This window comes from Lepidochelys olivacea (assembly GCF_965140295.1).
Source record: "Lepidochelys olivacea isolate rLepOli2 genome assembly, chromosome: 8".
In the NCBI taxonomy this organism is placed as follows: domain Eukaryota; kingdom Metazoa; phylum Chordata; order Testudines; family Cheloniidae; genus Lepidochelys; species Lepidochelys olivacea.
In genome coordinates this window covers 18,125,218-18,142,132 of record NC_140418.1, presented here as the reverse complement: position 1 = coordinate 18,142,132, position 16,915 = coordinate 18,125,218, and the positions used below count along the sequence as shown (strand labels likewise).

Sequence of the window (16,915 nt, the reverse complement as noted above, 5' to 3'; positions counted from 1 at the left end):
TTAGGGGGAATTAATGAACTACAAGCTAGGACACTTGCAAATTGTCATGAGTCTCCAGAAGTGGTTTAAATTGCTCCTGTGGAAAGGGAGATAGAAATATTATCAAATAGTCTTTCAAGTACATAAATAATTGATATAAAAATCAGTCACTGATCATTGTTCCAGCCTTAGCCGCTGAGCAGTTCTGATAGGTTACAAATGTCTTTTTATTTAGGCATGTGCAGATAAGCTGAAAAGAGAAATGGAATTATATGGCTGCCCACCTGAGTTCCCTGATGAGGAGGAGGAAGAGGAGGAAATGGCTGCTAGAAGAGAGGAGGAAGTGGTAATCAGAGACAAGTCAAAAGGCAAAAAGGTAAAGTTTTGTATCAAATCTTTCTGAAAGTATTTGTATAGATACATATAGGTACATAACATACATACCAATGCACGTGAAATGTAAACATGCAGCTTTTTAGTGTACATTTGTTAAAGCTATTTTTTCGCTTTAACACGGTGCTTTAATGTTGGCTTTAAAAAGATGCTTTAATTATGTGGTCTTCAGAATCTTATTTTAACGCATACAAGCTTTCTAATGATGAGCTTACTTAGACTCTTCAATAGTCTGAGGGAAATGGAGTCTGCCCCCTCGCTTGGGATGTTGAAAAGGACACTGGACAAAGCACTTGAAAACACGCTGTAGGATACAATCCTGCTCTGTCAGTGTGATGGATTAGACGGCCTAATCGTTCTAGCTATCTGATGACTCTCTGGGCTAAATTGAGAGTCAAACCCTGGCTAGATGTATCAAGTACAACCATACTCAAACAAGTGGTTTATCAAACTGTTACAGAGATTTATGAATTTGGAAAGATACAATAAATATTAGGGCCTGGGAAAACTAAAATTTTGGGGGGGTTAAATTTTGTTCCACACAGATTAATTTATGATAATTAATCATTAGATAATTGTTAGATAATTTGTGAGCAAAGGATTTGGGACACAGTCTGTTTTCTCCGTGTGTGTGTGTGTGTATGTGTAAAACAGCTCTTCCGTAAGGCTTTGTCTACACTGGCAATTTGTGTTGTTCAGAGGTGTTAACATCCCCCCCCCTCCCAAAAAAAAAAAAAAAAGACAAGTTTTCTCTACAAAAAGCGCCGGTGTGAACAACGCTTTGTTGCAGGAGTGCTCTCCTGCCAACAAAGGTGCTGCCGCTTGCTGGGGGCGGAAATTTTTTGTCGGCGGGAGAACTGGCACAACCGTCTCGCTAAAAGGTGCGTCGTGTAGACAAAGCCTAATTTGCCCTGGTGGCAAGCGAATATTTTGTTTTGTTTCTTCACAATCTTCAATCTTAATTTCCAGCTATTTGTCCCTAGCATATGAGAGCAAAATAGGAGCAGAAGAGATTATCAATCAATCAGAAGGATCTAAAGCAGAGCTACTTAACCTTTTCCTGCAAATGTATCTTTACTAGACCAAGACCTCGCCTGTACCAGTCAGTGCTTGCTAACTGCCCCACGGCATGCCCTGGTCTCTGAAAGTATTTGGACTGATCTGAACTTCATTCTCTTGGCTGCAGCATGCTAGAGTAGACATGTGAATGTGAGGCAGACCTTGAGTATATACCAGCACCCATCACAGTGTATCCTTATTAAATCAGAGAGAGGCAGCCAAAATAGCAGTACTAGTATGCATCTCAGTGATTGGAAGATGTTATGTTAGGATTGAATGATTCCCTGCAGGAGAAGAAACAGTGAGACATGCTTTGATGTTCTTTTGTTCGTTCTACTTCTCTTTTTAGAGTAAAGCTGCTGCAAAGACTGGCTCTTCCAAGTACCAGTGGGGGATCATGAAGTCTTTGGGTCTCTCTGATGAAGAAATAGTGAAGTTTTCAGAGGCTGAGCATTGGCTTGATTACTTCCCACCCCTTGCTCTCCAGGACCTGAAGAGCATGGGGTTGAAGGTACATGTTTAAAATCTAAAATGCAGTTACAAACATGAATTCTCTTACTGATTTTACTAAATTAATGTTGAGATCTCTTCTCCCCTTGATGTGTTTGCCTAACATTAGTGGCAGTGCAGTAAGTATTGGAACATCCAAAGTGCTATAAAGCATTAATTAAGCTTCACAATATTCTTGTATGATCAGTAAGTATTATCTCAATTTTACAGCTAATGCACAAAGATTATCTGATACACCGAAGGTCACATAGCAAGACAGGAATAGAACCCAGGAATAGAACCCACCGTGTATTGCCCCAGAGGATATGTCAAATACTAAATTATCCCTGCAGTTACTTCCACATCACACAGGAAACTCTCAATGCCAAATTGCTCTCTAGTGATGGAATTCCTTCATGTTTAGGACCCTGGCTTACTAGTGACTCAATAGTGGTACAAGTAATTGATAGGTTTTGTTCTGCTATCCATGACTTCCTGCTAGGTCAGATCCTGCCCTGGTGGTTGATAGCCAAAAGTTCTTGCTGTCTCATGTCTGTGCATTGAATTGTTGTTAGTACTAATGTGGCTCCTTTGGGAAGTCTCTGTAGAAAATCCAAGGACAGAATGTATATTGAAGACAGAGCTGCCTCAACAACCCTCGAGGGAGTCTCTTCCATGTCACAGAAAAACAGCGAATTAACTAACTGGTTGGGAAAATTCCACTTTGTTTCTCATGGCTGCACCTGTTCTGTGGATAGAGAGGATGTCAGATTTTTAATTTTTTTAATCTAGCCCTTTTCACCATCAGAAAACTTATTTGAATAAATGAACAGACCCCCCTCAGTTATTTCTCTGTATTTATTTTTAAAAATGCCATCTCCCTGAGCTTCAGTGATGGAAGTTTGCTTGTCCATAAAGGACTGTGTGTGTGTACGATGTGACTTTTATATAACCATACCTTATTTTTCTTTGAAGATTTGGGGGTGAAAGGTGCTACAGATCCTTTACATGCGATGCCATATACAGGCAGTGCCCTCTAGGTGTAGCATAGCCCCCAGGTAGGTAACATGTGCAAAACACATGTAGAGGAGAAAGGGAATCCATAAAGGACGTCAGAGAAATATGTCCCCACCCCCCTGGTCTTACCAAAAAGTGCCATAGAGCACACAGAAGACAGAACCCAGGCTTTTGAAGGTCTTTTCTGAAAGACCCACATGCAATCAACTGCATAGGCTTTGTATATGCATACAAGTGTCAAACAATCAAGGGTTGTTTTTTTTTTTTTTTTTTTAATTTCATGGAGCGGGTAGTACCTTGTAGGGTTGAATAAGTATAGCAAATGAGTGAGATGAAACAAGTGTTCTGTGTGTGAGTGTTCACAGAAATCTTTGGCTGGATTTGCTTACCTGTTACTTGCATATCTTTTCAGGTGGATTGGAGACGTTCTTTCATTACCACTGATGTTAACCCTTATTACGACTCATTTGTACGGTGGCAATTTTTAACACTGAAGGAAAGAAATAAAATTAAATTTGGGAAACGGTAAACATGCTCTCTTTAATTTACTAAGTCTGTACTATTACAAACTTAGCAAAAAATGTAAATTTTCCCCCATGAACTGCTTTAAAAAGTTGGGTATAATATGTGTCTCTGTGACTTAGTTATAATCATTTTGTAATTTATACAGACTCACCCAAGCAAGTCCTCTGAATGCACATGTCCCACTGAAGTTAGTGGGGCTACTATGCTCGGCCAGCTGTCCAGTTGGGTCCTTAGGCTTCGTGGGTGAGGTTTTTAAAAGCTTTCAATATTTATCGAACTTTGCTTCCATTTATATCAGTGGTAGGACTCTCACTGACATTAATGATAGCAGAGTTAGGCAAGTTGAGTGCTATTGAAAATCCCACCCAAAGTTCTTTGTGCCAGGGACCTTGTCCTCCTCCTTGTCTGTAGATTGCCATGCATACCCCTAAATAATAATTTACTGTGTTTCCTAGGTATACAATTTATTCTCCAAAAGATGGACAACCTTGCATGGATCATGACAGACAAACTGGGGAGGTAAGGTATTTTATTTGACACAGGTTCTTTGTATATTATATGTAACTTTTAAATAATGAAGAAGTATGCTCTATGCTGAAAATGATTATTAAATATATTTTCATGTTTACTTATCTGATCTCAAGCTATTAATACATGGCAAGCTTGGGTGTCTCTAGAAAATATAATTGTTGTGACACGTGCAATAGATAGTGTTAACTTTAGCCAGGTTTCTCTGACTGATAATTTGGCAGCTGATGTCCTGACTCCCATTGACATCAGTGAAAGTCTAGTTTATTTAAGGACTCCAATATAAGATCCTGAAATAGCATTTGAATTGTGCTACTACAAAATGTAGAATTGATTTTTGGGAAATGGTACTTTTGCTGCGTGAGTAGACTTTTATATTGACTACTGGTCTGTGTGTGTGATTCTTAGGGTGTTGGACCTCAAGAATATACGTTAATAAAAATGAAGGTGGTGGAGCCTTACCCTGCAAAGCTAAGGTAGGTCTCTCAGATTCATGGATTTTCAGGCCAGAAGGAAGCATTAGGTCATCTAGTGTTACCTCCTGTATAACACAAACCACAGAATTTCAACCGTTACCTCTGCATTGAGCCTAATACCTTGTATATGACTAAAACGTATTTTCCTGAAAGGCGTCAAGTCTCCTTTATAAATGTATTTACAGGAGGGATCCAGTCTCCTTTAAAAAAAAAAGTCGGTCAGGAAAACTTTTAAGTTGAACTCAAAAGCCGTTTTTAATAAATATTTAAAATTGGTAATAGAAAGTGTGAAGTGCAGAAACTTACAGTAAAACATAATTGTACAATATTGTTTTTTTCTTCTTATTCACCTGTCAAGTCCTGGATTTTTTTTCTCTCCTGTAATTAATATTTAAAATACACTTCCCAAAGACTCAAATTTTAAGGTTATTGGGGACCATCGTGATCATCTAGTACGACTTCTGCAAATCACAGGCCACAGAACCTCACCCACCCATTCCTATAATGGACCCCACAACCTTTAGCTGACTTACTGGAGTTATCAAATCATAATTTAAAGAATTCAAGTTACAGAGAATCCACCATTTACTCTAGTTTAAACGAGCAAGTGACCTTTGCCCCATGCTGCAGAGAAAGTGAAAACCCACCAGCGTTTCTGCCAATCTGACCTGGGGGAAAATTCCTTCCTGACCCCAAATATGGCAGTCAGTTAAACCCTGAGCATGTTGGCAAGACCCACCAACTTGACCCCTGGGAAAGAATTCTCTAACTCAGTGCCCTGCTCATCTAGTATGTCATCTCTGGCTGGTGGGTATACTTGCTACTGTAAGTCACAGATTGCCTACAATGGCATGTGCATCATCGTATTATTCCCTCAATAAAGCTATCAAGCTCAGTCTTAAATCAAGTTAGGTTTTTTGCCCCCATTACTACCCTGGGAAGTCTGTTCCAGAACTTCACTTCATCTTTCCATTTGTTCTTATGTTAACATTGACACTTGAGTTAAATAACTTCTCTCCATCTCTGGTGTTTATCCCTCTGATGTATTTTATAGAGAGCAATCATATCTCCCCTCAATATTCATTTGGTTAGGCTAAACAAGCAAAGTTCTTTGAGTCTCCTCTTGTAAGGTAGGTTTTCCATTCCTCTGATCATCCTGGTAGCCCTTCTCTGCACCTTTTCCAGTTTAATTCATCTTAAACACAGGAGACCAGAACTTTACACAGTATTCCGGATGAGGTCTCACCAATGTCTTGTAAAATGGCAATAATACTTCCCTATCTCTACAGGAAATATCTTGCCTGATGCATCCTAGGATAGCATTAGCCTTTTTCATGGTTGCATCATATTGGCATCTCATGCTCATGCTGTGATCAGCTGATACACCCAGACCTTTCTCCTTCTCTGTCACTTCCAACTGATAAGTCCCCAGCTTATAGCAAAAAATTCTTGTTGTTAGTCCCAAAGTGCATGATGTTGCACTTTGCACTATTAAATTTCATCCCATTTCTATGACTTCAGTTTTCAAGATCCTTCAGATCTTGTGAGATAGTCCAGTTCTACTCCCAACTTTGTATCATCTGGAAATTTCATTAGCACACTCCCACTGCGTGTGCCGCGGTCATAAATGAAAATGTTAAATAAGATTGGTCCCAAGACCGATCCCTGAGAAACTCCATTAATAACTTCCCTCCTGCCTAATGGGTCACCTTTCAGTATGACTTGTGGTTGTCTCCCCTTTAATCAGTTCTTTATCCACCTTTTAATTCTCACATTAATCCCCATTTTCTCCAATTTAATATTTTCCCAGGTAGAACTGTATCAGATGTCTTACTGAAATCCAGGTAGATTAGATCTACTGCATTTCCTTTGTCTAAAAAATCAGTTATTTTCTCAAAGAGATCAGGTTGGTCTGGCATGATCTACTTTTTGTAAAACTATGTTGTATTTTATCCCAATTACCATTTACCTCTGTCCTTAACTAAAAAGAAAAGGAGTACTTGTGGCACCGTAGAGACTAACCAATTTATTTGAGCATAAGCTTTTGTGAGCTACAGCTCAAATAAATTGGTTAGTCTCTAAGGTGCCACAAGTACTCCTTTTCTTTTTGCGAATACAGACTAACATGGCTGTTACTCTGAAACCTGTCCTTAACTACTTTCAAAATTTGTTTTCGTACGTGACAGAATGTCTCCCTGTGTGCACTCAATTTCACACCTAGTGACTTAATTGACAGTTTACTGCTCTTTATTCCTCTTGGCCAATAGTGTCCTTTACTGGGAAGAGAAAAGTGCTTTGGCTAAGATTTTTCAAAAGTGATGACTGGAGACTCCTTAAAGGGGTCTGATTTTCAGAAAGTGCTGCACATCCATCACTTGAAAATTGGGCTCCTTTAAAGTGTCTCAAGTTGGGCACCCAACTTGTGAAAGTCTTGTTTCTTGTCTTGAGTCAGTGTATTCATGAATCTGAATAAAGACTCACAAAATTCTACCGTATTAGACTAAGTGAAAAAGCCTAATAGACCATCCAGATTCATCCCTTACAGAACTTTTCTTAGGGCTAGGTCTAGCTTGTGAGTAATTAGACTCTGTAATAACTCGAGTTTTCTTATTTTAATGTGCTTTATCTTATTTTAGTGGCCTTAAAGGAAAAAATATCTTCTTGGTGGCAGCTACTCTCAGACCAGAGACCATGTTTGGACAGACTAACTGTTGGGTTCGCCCAGATATGAAGTACATTGGCTTTGAGACTGTGAATGGGGATATTTTTATCTGCACCCAAAGAGCTGCCAGGAACATGTCCTACCAAGGCTTTACAAAAGATAACGGAGTGGTACCTGTCGTCAAGGAGCTGATGGGAGAGGTGAGCATCTTGCAGCTTATAGGCCAAGTTATGGACTCCTTCAGCAGTTGTGCTTTGCCTACTTATGGCATACAAACTTGATGACACTTTAATCTATATTGGTAGCTTTTTGGTGAGTGTTAAGTGACCAAATAAAGAATGGGGAGGAGATTACCAGACTACTGCAGCTGTTTAATCTATGGACAAATGTGTTTGTGCTGCCACAATAGTATTTGAGAACTAATGACACAAGTAATGTGTGTTGCAGTATGTAAAGCAGTGACTCATTATTTTTACTACAAAGAATGGAAGGGAAATAATAGTTAGTTAGAACGAGTTAAATGAGTCCAGGACCATTCTCTACTGAAATACCCAGTTCACCCTGGGTGAGAATAGCTGCTTCCTTTGACTGCTCCCTATCTTTAATGCTTTAGAATGCTTGGGCCAGGTGTTCAGCATATTTAGTTTCACAAACATTGACTAAAAGTGCTGACCAATGGCATTTATTCAACATAACAATGCAATATGGGGTGTGCCGTTCTACCTCACTGTGTAACTAGAATGCTACCTGCTAAAACTTGATGCACTGGATCTCCTGACAATGTCCTTTGTGTTACTAAGTCACATGAAGGACGGAAAGTGGAATATAGAATCCACATAAATTGGAGGTGGGGAAGACTGCTAGAACACCTATTCCATCCCGTTGTCAATGCATGAATGGCCCTGACAGTATGAGTGCTTTTCCAGTCCTTCATTCAATTTAGCTATAAATTTCTGAGTTCCTTCCTCCATTTCCTTTGGGAGACTATTTTTCAGTCTAATAGTCCTCCGGAAGTTTTTTCCTGATGTTCAGGATTTAACCCTCTTTCACCTAAATGTGTCACACTAAACCATTCCATTCTCTCCTTGCTGTTTACCTTTTTCAGTTCTTTGGAGACAGTCTCTCCCCACTCAACCACCCCTTTATCAAAATTGTTTTGTGTCTGGAAAATGGTATAATCCTCTGTACTGTTCTCCAGTTCTAATGATTTTTGTTGCTCTTCTCTGAATTCCTTCCAAAATTTGGTACTTCATTTCCTAGTAATGAATAAAACAGTCCATAGACTGTCCCGCAGAGCGATATGACTGGTATCTAGTTACTTTGCAGAAGAAGGGCTTCTGCAGTTTGTATTGTGTCATGGCCTTTTAATTTATTTATCTATTTGTATTGTGTGGGGAAGGCCAGCTGAGTTTAAAGGAACATCAGCTTAGCAGGTTCTTGCTGAGCCAGGCCAAAACAGTGCTCCTTGTTCTAATATTCCTCTCTTGCACAGGAGATTCTTGGAGCTGCACTCTCTGCCCCTTTAACTTCCTACAAAGTAATCTATGCTCTTCCTATGCTCACAATTAAGGAAGATAAAGGTAACATTACAACATCATTTTCTTCCATGAGCCTGTTAGTTAATTCCATGTTTCATAATATATATTGATTGATTTTTGTTACCTGATTGATTTTTTGCAAGGCACTGGAGTGGTCACAAGTGTCCCATCTGATGCTCCTGATGACATTGCAGCCCTGAGAGATTTGAAGAAAAAACAGGTCAGCCTCTCATTCAGATCTGTATTGCTCACAATTCATTTTGAGTGTTCTGAGTGGCAAGAACATTGACAAATAAAATGGGGACCGCTTTTTTTTTTAATTGATGAAACTTCCATGAGTGGCCTCTAAACTTATGTGCAAACTTAAATGTACAGTGTTGCAGACTGTAGTTTGGAATCCACTTGTAAATAATATTTAAAAAACTCTGCTCTCCAGTATCATTTTAATGCAGGCTTTGGAAATGATTTTGTACCACAACCTCATCACTTTTATTATTCTATAGGTGGGGTTGACAAGACTGTTAAGGTGGAAATTAGTACCAGGGTTAAGAGGGATTTCTCTGGTGTGGTCACTTGGCCATTGGTTACTAGGTTGAGACCACTATACTCATTTCACATAAACCACATAGCAGCCATTTGATTATATAGTACCAAAAGTGTGCTAGGTGTTTCAGAAATAAGTGAGTCTGGTCCTGAAGAGCTTAAAGTCGAGACATATGAATTTTCTAGGTAGTGTGGTACCTGAGCACCTAACAACTGCTAATGTATTTATCCTCACAACACCCTATGCAGTACAGAAGTAGTATTTTCCCCATTTTATAATTGGGAAAATTGAGCCACATAGGGATGGCAGGAAAATCGATGGCAAAACTCTGATTGAACCCAAATTTCTTAATTCCCAAGGAGTGCTGGGGAAATAGGGTTGACAGCATGTCTGAGAGCATGATCATTCAGAAGGATGTTCTTTTTTTATGGAATTAATGAAAAAAATAGGTTAAAAAAAACCCCTCTGTTTTATGGTGTGCTGCTTTTTTTTTTAAACATCTTCTGTAGGCACTAAGAGGGAAGTATGGAATTAAAGATGAAATGGTCCTGCCTTTTGAACCGGTGAGTGTACCTAAGTGTCTGTCTCAAATATACAAGGCCTTTTTTACTTGGATTAAGAGCTTACATGCCTTTCAGAAATTTTGTTTTTAAAATCCTTCATTAGCCAAAAGAGCTTGAGGCATCAGAAGAACTTGCCCTCACAGTTGTGAAACTGCAGTTGTTAGACTGTGGCCTTGAAGGAGCAAAGCTCCATTACTTCGAATTTTTTTTACACAAAATACTGTTTTTGTAGCAAGTGCTACTTTGAGGCTGAAGTTTAGAGTTTGAGTCTCTGTGAGTTAAAACCTTCTGTGATGATCTTGATTTAATGGAGAGTATATTATCCGCTCCATGTAAACTGCTATAGCTATGCCAGTTCTGTTACTGCTAATGGAATTTATGGGGATTCAGCCATGTATGTCATTTTGAGAGTATAAGTTACAGCCAAATATATCTCAGATTTTCTGCATTGCTCCTGCTCTCCTCTCAGTTAGCTGCTCAGTACTCCTTGTCTGTCTCATGCACAGCGGAAAAAATTGGATTATTGCTCGCAGACGTGTAATCGTGAGTCACTCTGGGGAGTGCCAGAAATTCCTGATGAGCTTAGTGGCATTGTGTTGAATTTTTGTAAAATTCCACCAAATTTGATTAGCAGTAAATTCTGGAAAGTAGCACATTATGTATAGAACAGCAGGAATTCAAAGACTGCTGTAACTTTGACAGCTGCTTTTATAGGTGTTTTCTCTATAATATCACTTGCTCTGTGCAAATCATACAAGTATAACGCTTATGAATTTTCACAGTTGGGAGATATATGCCTTTCTTCCTCCCCTCCGAATCTCTGGTTTCAATTCCCATGTTGGTTGGTGGATTGTGAACATGGAAGAAAAATGCACTTAGCTCTGCATTTTCTTCAGTGTACAATTTCCACTGAAGGCTGCGAAATTCAAGAGTCAATTTCCTGTGGAACTTGTGTTGCGTTCACACAATTTGAAACAAAATCTGACAATACCATGCTATTCCCAGGTGCCCATCATCGAAATCCCAGGCTACGGCAGCCTTTCTGCTCCATTGGTTTGTGACGAGTTGAAAATCCAGAGTCAGAATGACAAAGAGAAACTTACAGAGGCTAAGGAGAGAGTGTACCTGAAAGGATTTTATGAGGGAGTAAGTAACTAGGCTTCCCTAGGTGTGTTGTGAAAGATGGTTTTTTTTTTTTTTTTTTATATTGAAGTTGATAAGAAACATTTGAAAAGAGGCAGATGAATTAACAGATTAATAAATCGGGAAGGTGAAGGTGTATGGGGGATGGGGGTTGGGTCCTTTGGGATTTTTTCATGGCTCCCATTCTAAGGAACTTCCCCTTAGGTGAGCCTCTGAATGTGGTATGGGGATAGTGTAGAATCACAGTTGGGAGGTTGGAGGTGTGTCTGCCTCAAGATGAGGCCCACTGTATGGCCACTGGATGCACCTTTCTCAAGAAATGGTCAACATCATTCCAAACCTTGACTTGAGGAGGCTGGTAGAAAATGACAGAAGGGTGGTTCTTCCCCATTTCAGCTCATTCAGTGGGCTTCTGTCACAATGCCCTAAGCCTTGGCCCATCTAAACTATTTGGAATTCAAAGATCAATTTCCTGTGTGGCAGGGTTGTGCATGTCCAGCTAGCCCTCCTGGTTTGAATGTTCTTAGGTAAAACACATAATGTATAAATATATATGTGGGAGTTAAGGGGGATTTTTTTTAAGGCAGATTTTCAACATCTAATTTTTAAGGTACATCATAGGTCACAATACCAGTATTTCTTGTAGCTCAAAAGAACTGGTTGTTTTTACATATTACTTGAAACTTTAATCTTTTTAAAAAACCTAACTTCTGCAATGGTCTCTCCCTTACAGATAATGTTGGTGGATGAGTACAAGGGGCAAAAAGTCCAGGATGTCAAGAAGCTTATACAGAAGAAGATGGTGGGCAATGTATGTGGTAGTTTGGATACTGCTTTCCAAGATGATTGTCTGTCTTTCCCATAGCAGGATAGTCACTAAATAAAGTATATTGGCTTGTTTCCACAGAAGCATTGCCTTAGACGTTCTCTGGAAAGAGCAGTAGCAATAGAGTACAAAGTGATGGTAAAACAAAGTACAGTATTTTTAGATAAAGAGAAGTGTATTGTACCTGATGGATCAAGTAGAAAGAGATGTCTGGTTTTTTTAGTTTTGTGCGTACTGCCTTATATAGAGGCATGCCTTATGGCCTAGTCATAGCCCATAGAATCATGGTGATAATATGGAAAAGGCTTCAGTTATTTAGTCTATATCTCTGTCAGTGCAGGATCGTTCCTTGCAGTCTGCAGTGTGGTGCTCTATCTCTTTTCTCTGATACAGAATATGGATGCGGAGTTAAAGCTAATCACTCACTTCTCTCCCATTCCCCATTTTGTCAAGTTCTTGAGGATTTTGTGCATCATATTTTAAAGCCTTGTTATACACATTTTTACCATCTGTACATAGCTTTAAACAGTAAAGACTTTGTGCTTCTACCTTTTAACTGAAAATCGCCACATACTTTACAAGATTATATAAAATAAGCCTCAGCGTCTGATACAGTTGATAGTATTTTCTCTATTTTATAGTTGCAAATACCAAGTCATAGAGAGGCTGAGGCTTGTCCAAGGCATCACGGTAAATTGCTGGCTGAGTTGGGATTATAATAGGGGGGTTATTGTTGGTAAACTCCTTTCATATAATGCCCTATGTGTTATATGTTATATTTTCTTTAAAGGTATAAATATACCTCTTCCCTTTTATTTCAGGGTGAAGCAATGATTTATATGGAACCTGAGAAGCAAGTTATATCAAGGTCCATGGATGAGTGTGTGGTGGCTCTTTGTGACCAGTGGTGAGTGAAGTGAAATCACTTAACCCATCCCTCTGTTGCATCCTTATGTGAACTTCTTTATTCTAATTATTTTGCTTGATCTTCAGGTACCTAGATTATGGCGAAGTAAACTGGAAGAAGCAGGCATCTGACTGCTTGAAGGATCTAGAGACGTAAGTTATGGGAAAGAGATGATAAAGTGTAGGTCGGGAAGTGGCGTGTAACCCTGAGGGAGACCAAGGATTAATAACAGTCTGTTCCACATAGGTATTGTGAAGAGACCAGAAAGAATTTTGAAGCTACACTGGGCTGGCTGCAGGAGCATGCCTGTTCAAGAACGTATGGCTTAGGTAGGCAAACCACACAGCTTTTCCTCACTTGCTGCTTGAGGAGAGTAACTCTCACTTTTTCATCCATTCATGCTTTTCCTGGTGAGGGTTGCAGTAGCAGCATGGAGAACAGGGAGGACCAGACCTCCCTTTCCTCCGCAACAGGTTCCAGCTCCTCCTGGGGGATTCTCCAATGTTCCCAGGCCAGCTGGGAGATATAATCCCTCCAGTGTGTCCTGGGTTGGCCTCAGGGCCTCCTTCCAGAGGGACATGCCCAGTAAAGTTCCAAAGGAAGCCTCCCAGGGGGCATGCTTATCAGGTGCCCGAACCATCTCAGCTGGCTCCTCTCAATCCAGAGGAGTAGCGGCTCTACTCTGAGGCTCTCCAGAATAGCTGAGCCCCTCATCCTGTCTTGGAGAGTAAGCCCAGCCACCCTCCGAAGGAACCTCATTTCCGCCGCTTGTACCCACGATCTTGTCCTTTCAATCATTACCCAAGGTTCATGACCATAGATGGGGATGGGGATGTAGAACAACCTGTAGACCGAGAACTTCATCCAAGGACTCAGCTCCCGCCTCACCACCACAGATCTGTGTGGTGCCCACATCACTGTTGCTGCCGCACCAATCCGCTGGTCAATCTCATGCTCCCGCTTACCATCACTCATACTTGAACTCTTCTACTAAGGGCAGCTACTCCACCCTCACCTGGAGAGGACATAATTCCCCCCACTAACCTCTCAATTAGATATTGTATTAGTTGTAAAATCACTAGACATACTGATCATTTTAAATCTAATACAATATCTAATTGAGAGGTTAGTGGGAGGAAGTAGGTAGGCAGAACAGAATTACCCCAATTAGAATTTGACCCAGGACATCAAAAAGATGACACCCTTCCACATAACCTGAGTTAATCGGGAGCTCTTTTATTTTTTATATGGAAACACCACCTGCAATAACGCACCCCTGCCCGCGTCACCATACACGGCCCATTTGTTCAGAGATGACATAGAAGGAACCAGTACCATTTCCTGCAGCACCTGGGAGTTTTCCTTGCAGGTCTCTCATCCAGACCCAACCCTTCTGTAAACTAAGAATAGGATCCTGGTACAAGACCACCTGACTCAGTATGGCAGCAGGCCAAGATAATCTCTTTCTATGAAACATGCAGAGCAAATGATAAGGTGAGCAGGTGCTTCAGTTTGTTGAATTTAGAAGTGAGCTGACCATTGCATTAGGAAAGCTAAGGACAGTCCCCTGAAAGGATTCCCTCTGTCTGCCAAGATGTTCAAGAACAAAAAACCAGCTGCAACTGGCCCATTCTCCTGAGGTGAGATTTTCAGAAGCTCTGAAGTGATTTAAGGGCACAAGTCCAACTGAAAGTCAGTGGGACTTGTGCTCATAAGTCAGTTGGGCACTTTTGAAAATCCCATCATCTGTTGTGAACTCGGCAAATGGGAATTCCGGTCTGTGCCTGGTTATGATCATCTGTTTTGGGTCTTCTTGTAGGTACTCGTTTACCTTGGGATGAGCAGTGGCTGATAGAATCCCTCTCCGATTCCACTATCTACATGGCCTTCTACACAGTCACTCATCTGCTGCAAGGAGATAATTTGCGTGGACAAGGAGATTCTCCGCTTGGCATCAGGTAAGGGATCCAGGTTGGTGCGGAATGGTATGTTTCAATATAGTTCCATTCTGGCTCTTTCCAAAGGCATAACTTGTAGGCCGACTCTTCAGATCTGTGCTTAGAGCATTATATATAGATAGTTGTATAGATAAAGGCAGAGCCCCGATTTAGCAAAGCTTTTAGACTGGTAGTGTTGGAAGAATTGGGAAGGACACGGGAGTTCCTCCAAGGGCAGCTGAAGGAGGTCTGTTTGCAAGTAACCTTCTTTGCTCAGCACTTGCTGCCTTCAAATGGAAACTGCATGATATTTTGGTAACTGACTGGTTTCACTGTGGCTCCTGCAAATAATTCTGTGGTACCTGCTAAAAATCTGCTTTGTAACCTCTTACAATCTCAGCAAATTGCAGCTGGTCCCCTTCTACATGCCTGCTTCTGGGGACACAGTGGACGAGGATAGGTCTTGCTCTTGATCACAAATGAACCCACACTAGAGACTGGGGTTTCTAAGAAACTAGGATTTTTACTATGCTGCAGCCAATATTTATTTGGAAGGCTTCTAGCTTTTTCTCCTCTGTTGAATCTGAAGGATTTTTGATATGCCAAGAATAGGTTTCACTTTTGGGGTCTGGCTCATTTGGTAAGTGTCCTCTGAAAAGCAGTTGTGCTTGGATGTCTGCCAGGTCTGCTCCAGATGGGGTGGCTGAGGGCTGTGACCTGTGACTGATAGTTTGTGTTCAGTCTTGTCCTCAGGACAAGAACAGCCAAGTGTTCTGCTGCTGCCACTCTCCCCTTTTGAGGCTGGGGTTTTAGTTTAGTGTTTCAGGTGTTCAGGAGAGTAGTTCACTTATGCATCTGAGAGAATAAAGGGAGAAGTGGAAGCTTCCTGCAAATGGTGGACGCAGGGATTAGAGAGGAGTGAGGAGAGGTATTCAGACTCTGCTGGTGGCGGGAGGGGAGCTGAGCCCGTTCGTTGATGAAAAGGGGTTTTTACTGGTTCCTGGGCCTCGCAGTGGCCTTTTTGGGTCCTGCTCCCCATGCCTGATCCTGGGCCCTGTGGCAGCTGCTTCAGTCCCTCTGGGTCTCACTCTCACATCTGTGTGTGCCCCCACACACCCCACGTGCAAGTTTAAGTGGGGGCAGAACTCTCACAATATTTCCACTGCAGGGACACTAGCCTTTCCGGCCCCCCCGTTCTGTGACCCCTGTACACATCTGCTTTGAAGCCTTGTTTGATGCTTTAGTTAATCTGGAAAGGAATTCCAACATAAGGTACCTGCAGCAAAAACTAATCTTAAGAAGCCTGGCAGGAGTTTCATCTGACTCAAAGAACACCTCTAATTACATACAGAAGATATTTTTTGCACTAGGTATGTCTGGAAACAAGGTTTGAAGTGAGCAATCTGAATTGCATTGGATTTTAGATGCACCTGTAAACTATCGTGTGCTTTGCCTCGTATAGAACATCTAAACATCCAAGGTTTGCAAAGCACTTTTTTGCAGAGATTAACAGTATTCTGCGGTAAATAAGGGATGTTTAGGGATCACTTCACCCATTGTTATAGTGCAGCGATCTTTGGCATGAAACATAGCTGTTGAGTAACAGCACACATCTCTAACTGTAGGGTAGGACAGTAACTGAAAGCCTTTCAGCAATAATCCACCAGAACTAGAAATTTTTAAAACTGCCCATTTTAGGGAGTAGACTATAGCCTGGTGATGTCTCTTATGTGAGCTGTAGTTTCTGTCTAACTTATATTGTAAAGCCTTTGATGCTGAGCAGGGCCAAAAAAGGGTGGTGGTTGAAACTTTGGGGAAATAAGGGCAGGTAGGGTCTAATAAACTACAGTGAAATCCCCCATAAAATAAGTGCCATGGGATCTTGAATGACTGCTGGTGACTGGAGCCTTGGCTTTGTGTCTGATCTCTAAGGGTAGCACGTTTGTTCTGAAACTACTGTCGTCCTGCCTCTAATGATTTATAGTATATGCCTTTCATCATCAGAAAATGTCAGTTGTGTGGGGATTCTGTCTCTTGGCCTGCGTTGGTAGAGTGTGGGACTGCTTGCTATGGGGACAAAATACTCACTCTCTGAAGTGGGAATACTCACTCTCTTGCCTTGTGTTGTTGAAAAAGTGATTCCCTCCCTCTTCTTTTCCTGTCCTCTTCGTGACCATTAAGGGGAAGGGCTGACACATGTGAAGGAGATTTAATCTTGTCCTCCACCAGAAGGATGGTAGCATGACCTGTGAATGACCCATGGCGTAGAGGCTTAGGAGGACTTAGATTCTGGTTCTGCATTTTCAGGATAGTATTTAGCCCAGACAGG

The 16,915-nt window shown here is 41.0% G+C and overlaps 1 protein-coding gene across 4 annotated transcripts in view; it reads left to right on the top strand.

Moving 5' to 3' along the window:
• LARS1 (leucyl-tRNA synthetase 1) overlaps nt 1-16,915 on the top strand; it is a 56,120-nt gene that overhangs the window by 12,589 nt on the left and 26,616 nt on the right. For all 4 annotated transcript variants that reach the window (XR_014712761.1, XR_014712762.1, XR_014712763.1 and 1 more), the window contains exons 5-19: nt 215-355; nt 1,781-1,942; nt 3,350-3,462; nt 3,918-3,981; nt 4,399-4,466; nt 7,103-7,328; nt 8,621-8,708; nt 8,810-8,886; nt 9,720-9,773; nt 10,779-10,919; nt 11,650-11,727; nt 12,564-12,649; nt 12,736-12,801; nt 12,896-12,978; nt 14,469-14,607. Coding sequence is in view for 1 of the 4 variants with exons in the window: in XM_084637421.1 (XP_084493547.1) it covers nt 215-355; nt 1,781-1,942; nt 3,350-3,462; nt 3,918-3,981; nt 4,399-4,466; nt 7,103-7,328; nt 8,621-8,708; nt 8,810-8,886; nt 9,720-9,773; nt 10,779-10,919; nt 11,650-11,727; nt 12,564-12,649; nt 12,736-12,801; nt 12,896-12,978; nt 14,469-14,607 (1,586 nt within the window). In the remaining 3 variants the exon portion in view is untranslated. The remainder of the gene's footprint in view (nt 1-214; nt 356-1,780; nt 1,943-3,349; nt 3,463-3,917; nt 3,982-4,398; nt 4,467-7,102; nt 7,329-8,620; nt 8,709-8,809; nt 8,887-9,719; nt 9,774-10,778; nt 10,920-11,649; nt 11,728-12,563; nt 12,650-12,735; nt 12,802-12,895; nt 12,979-14,468; nt 14,608-16,915) is intronic.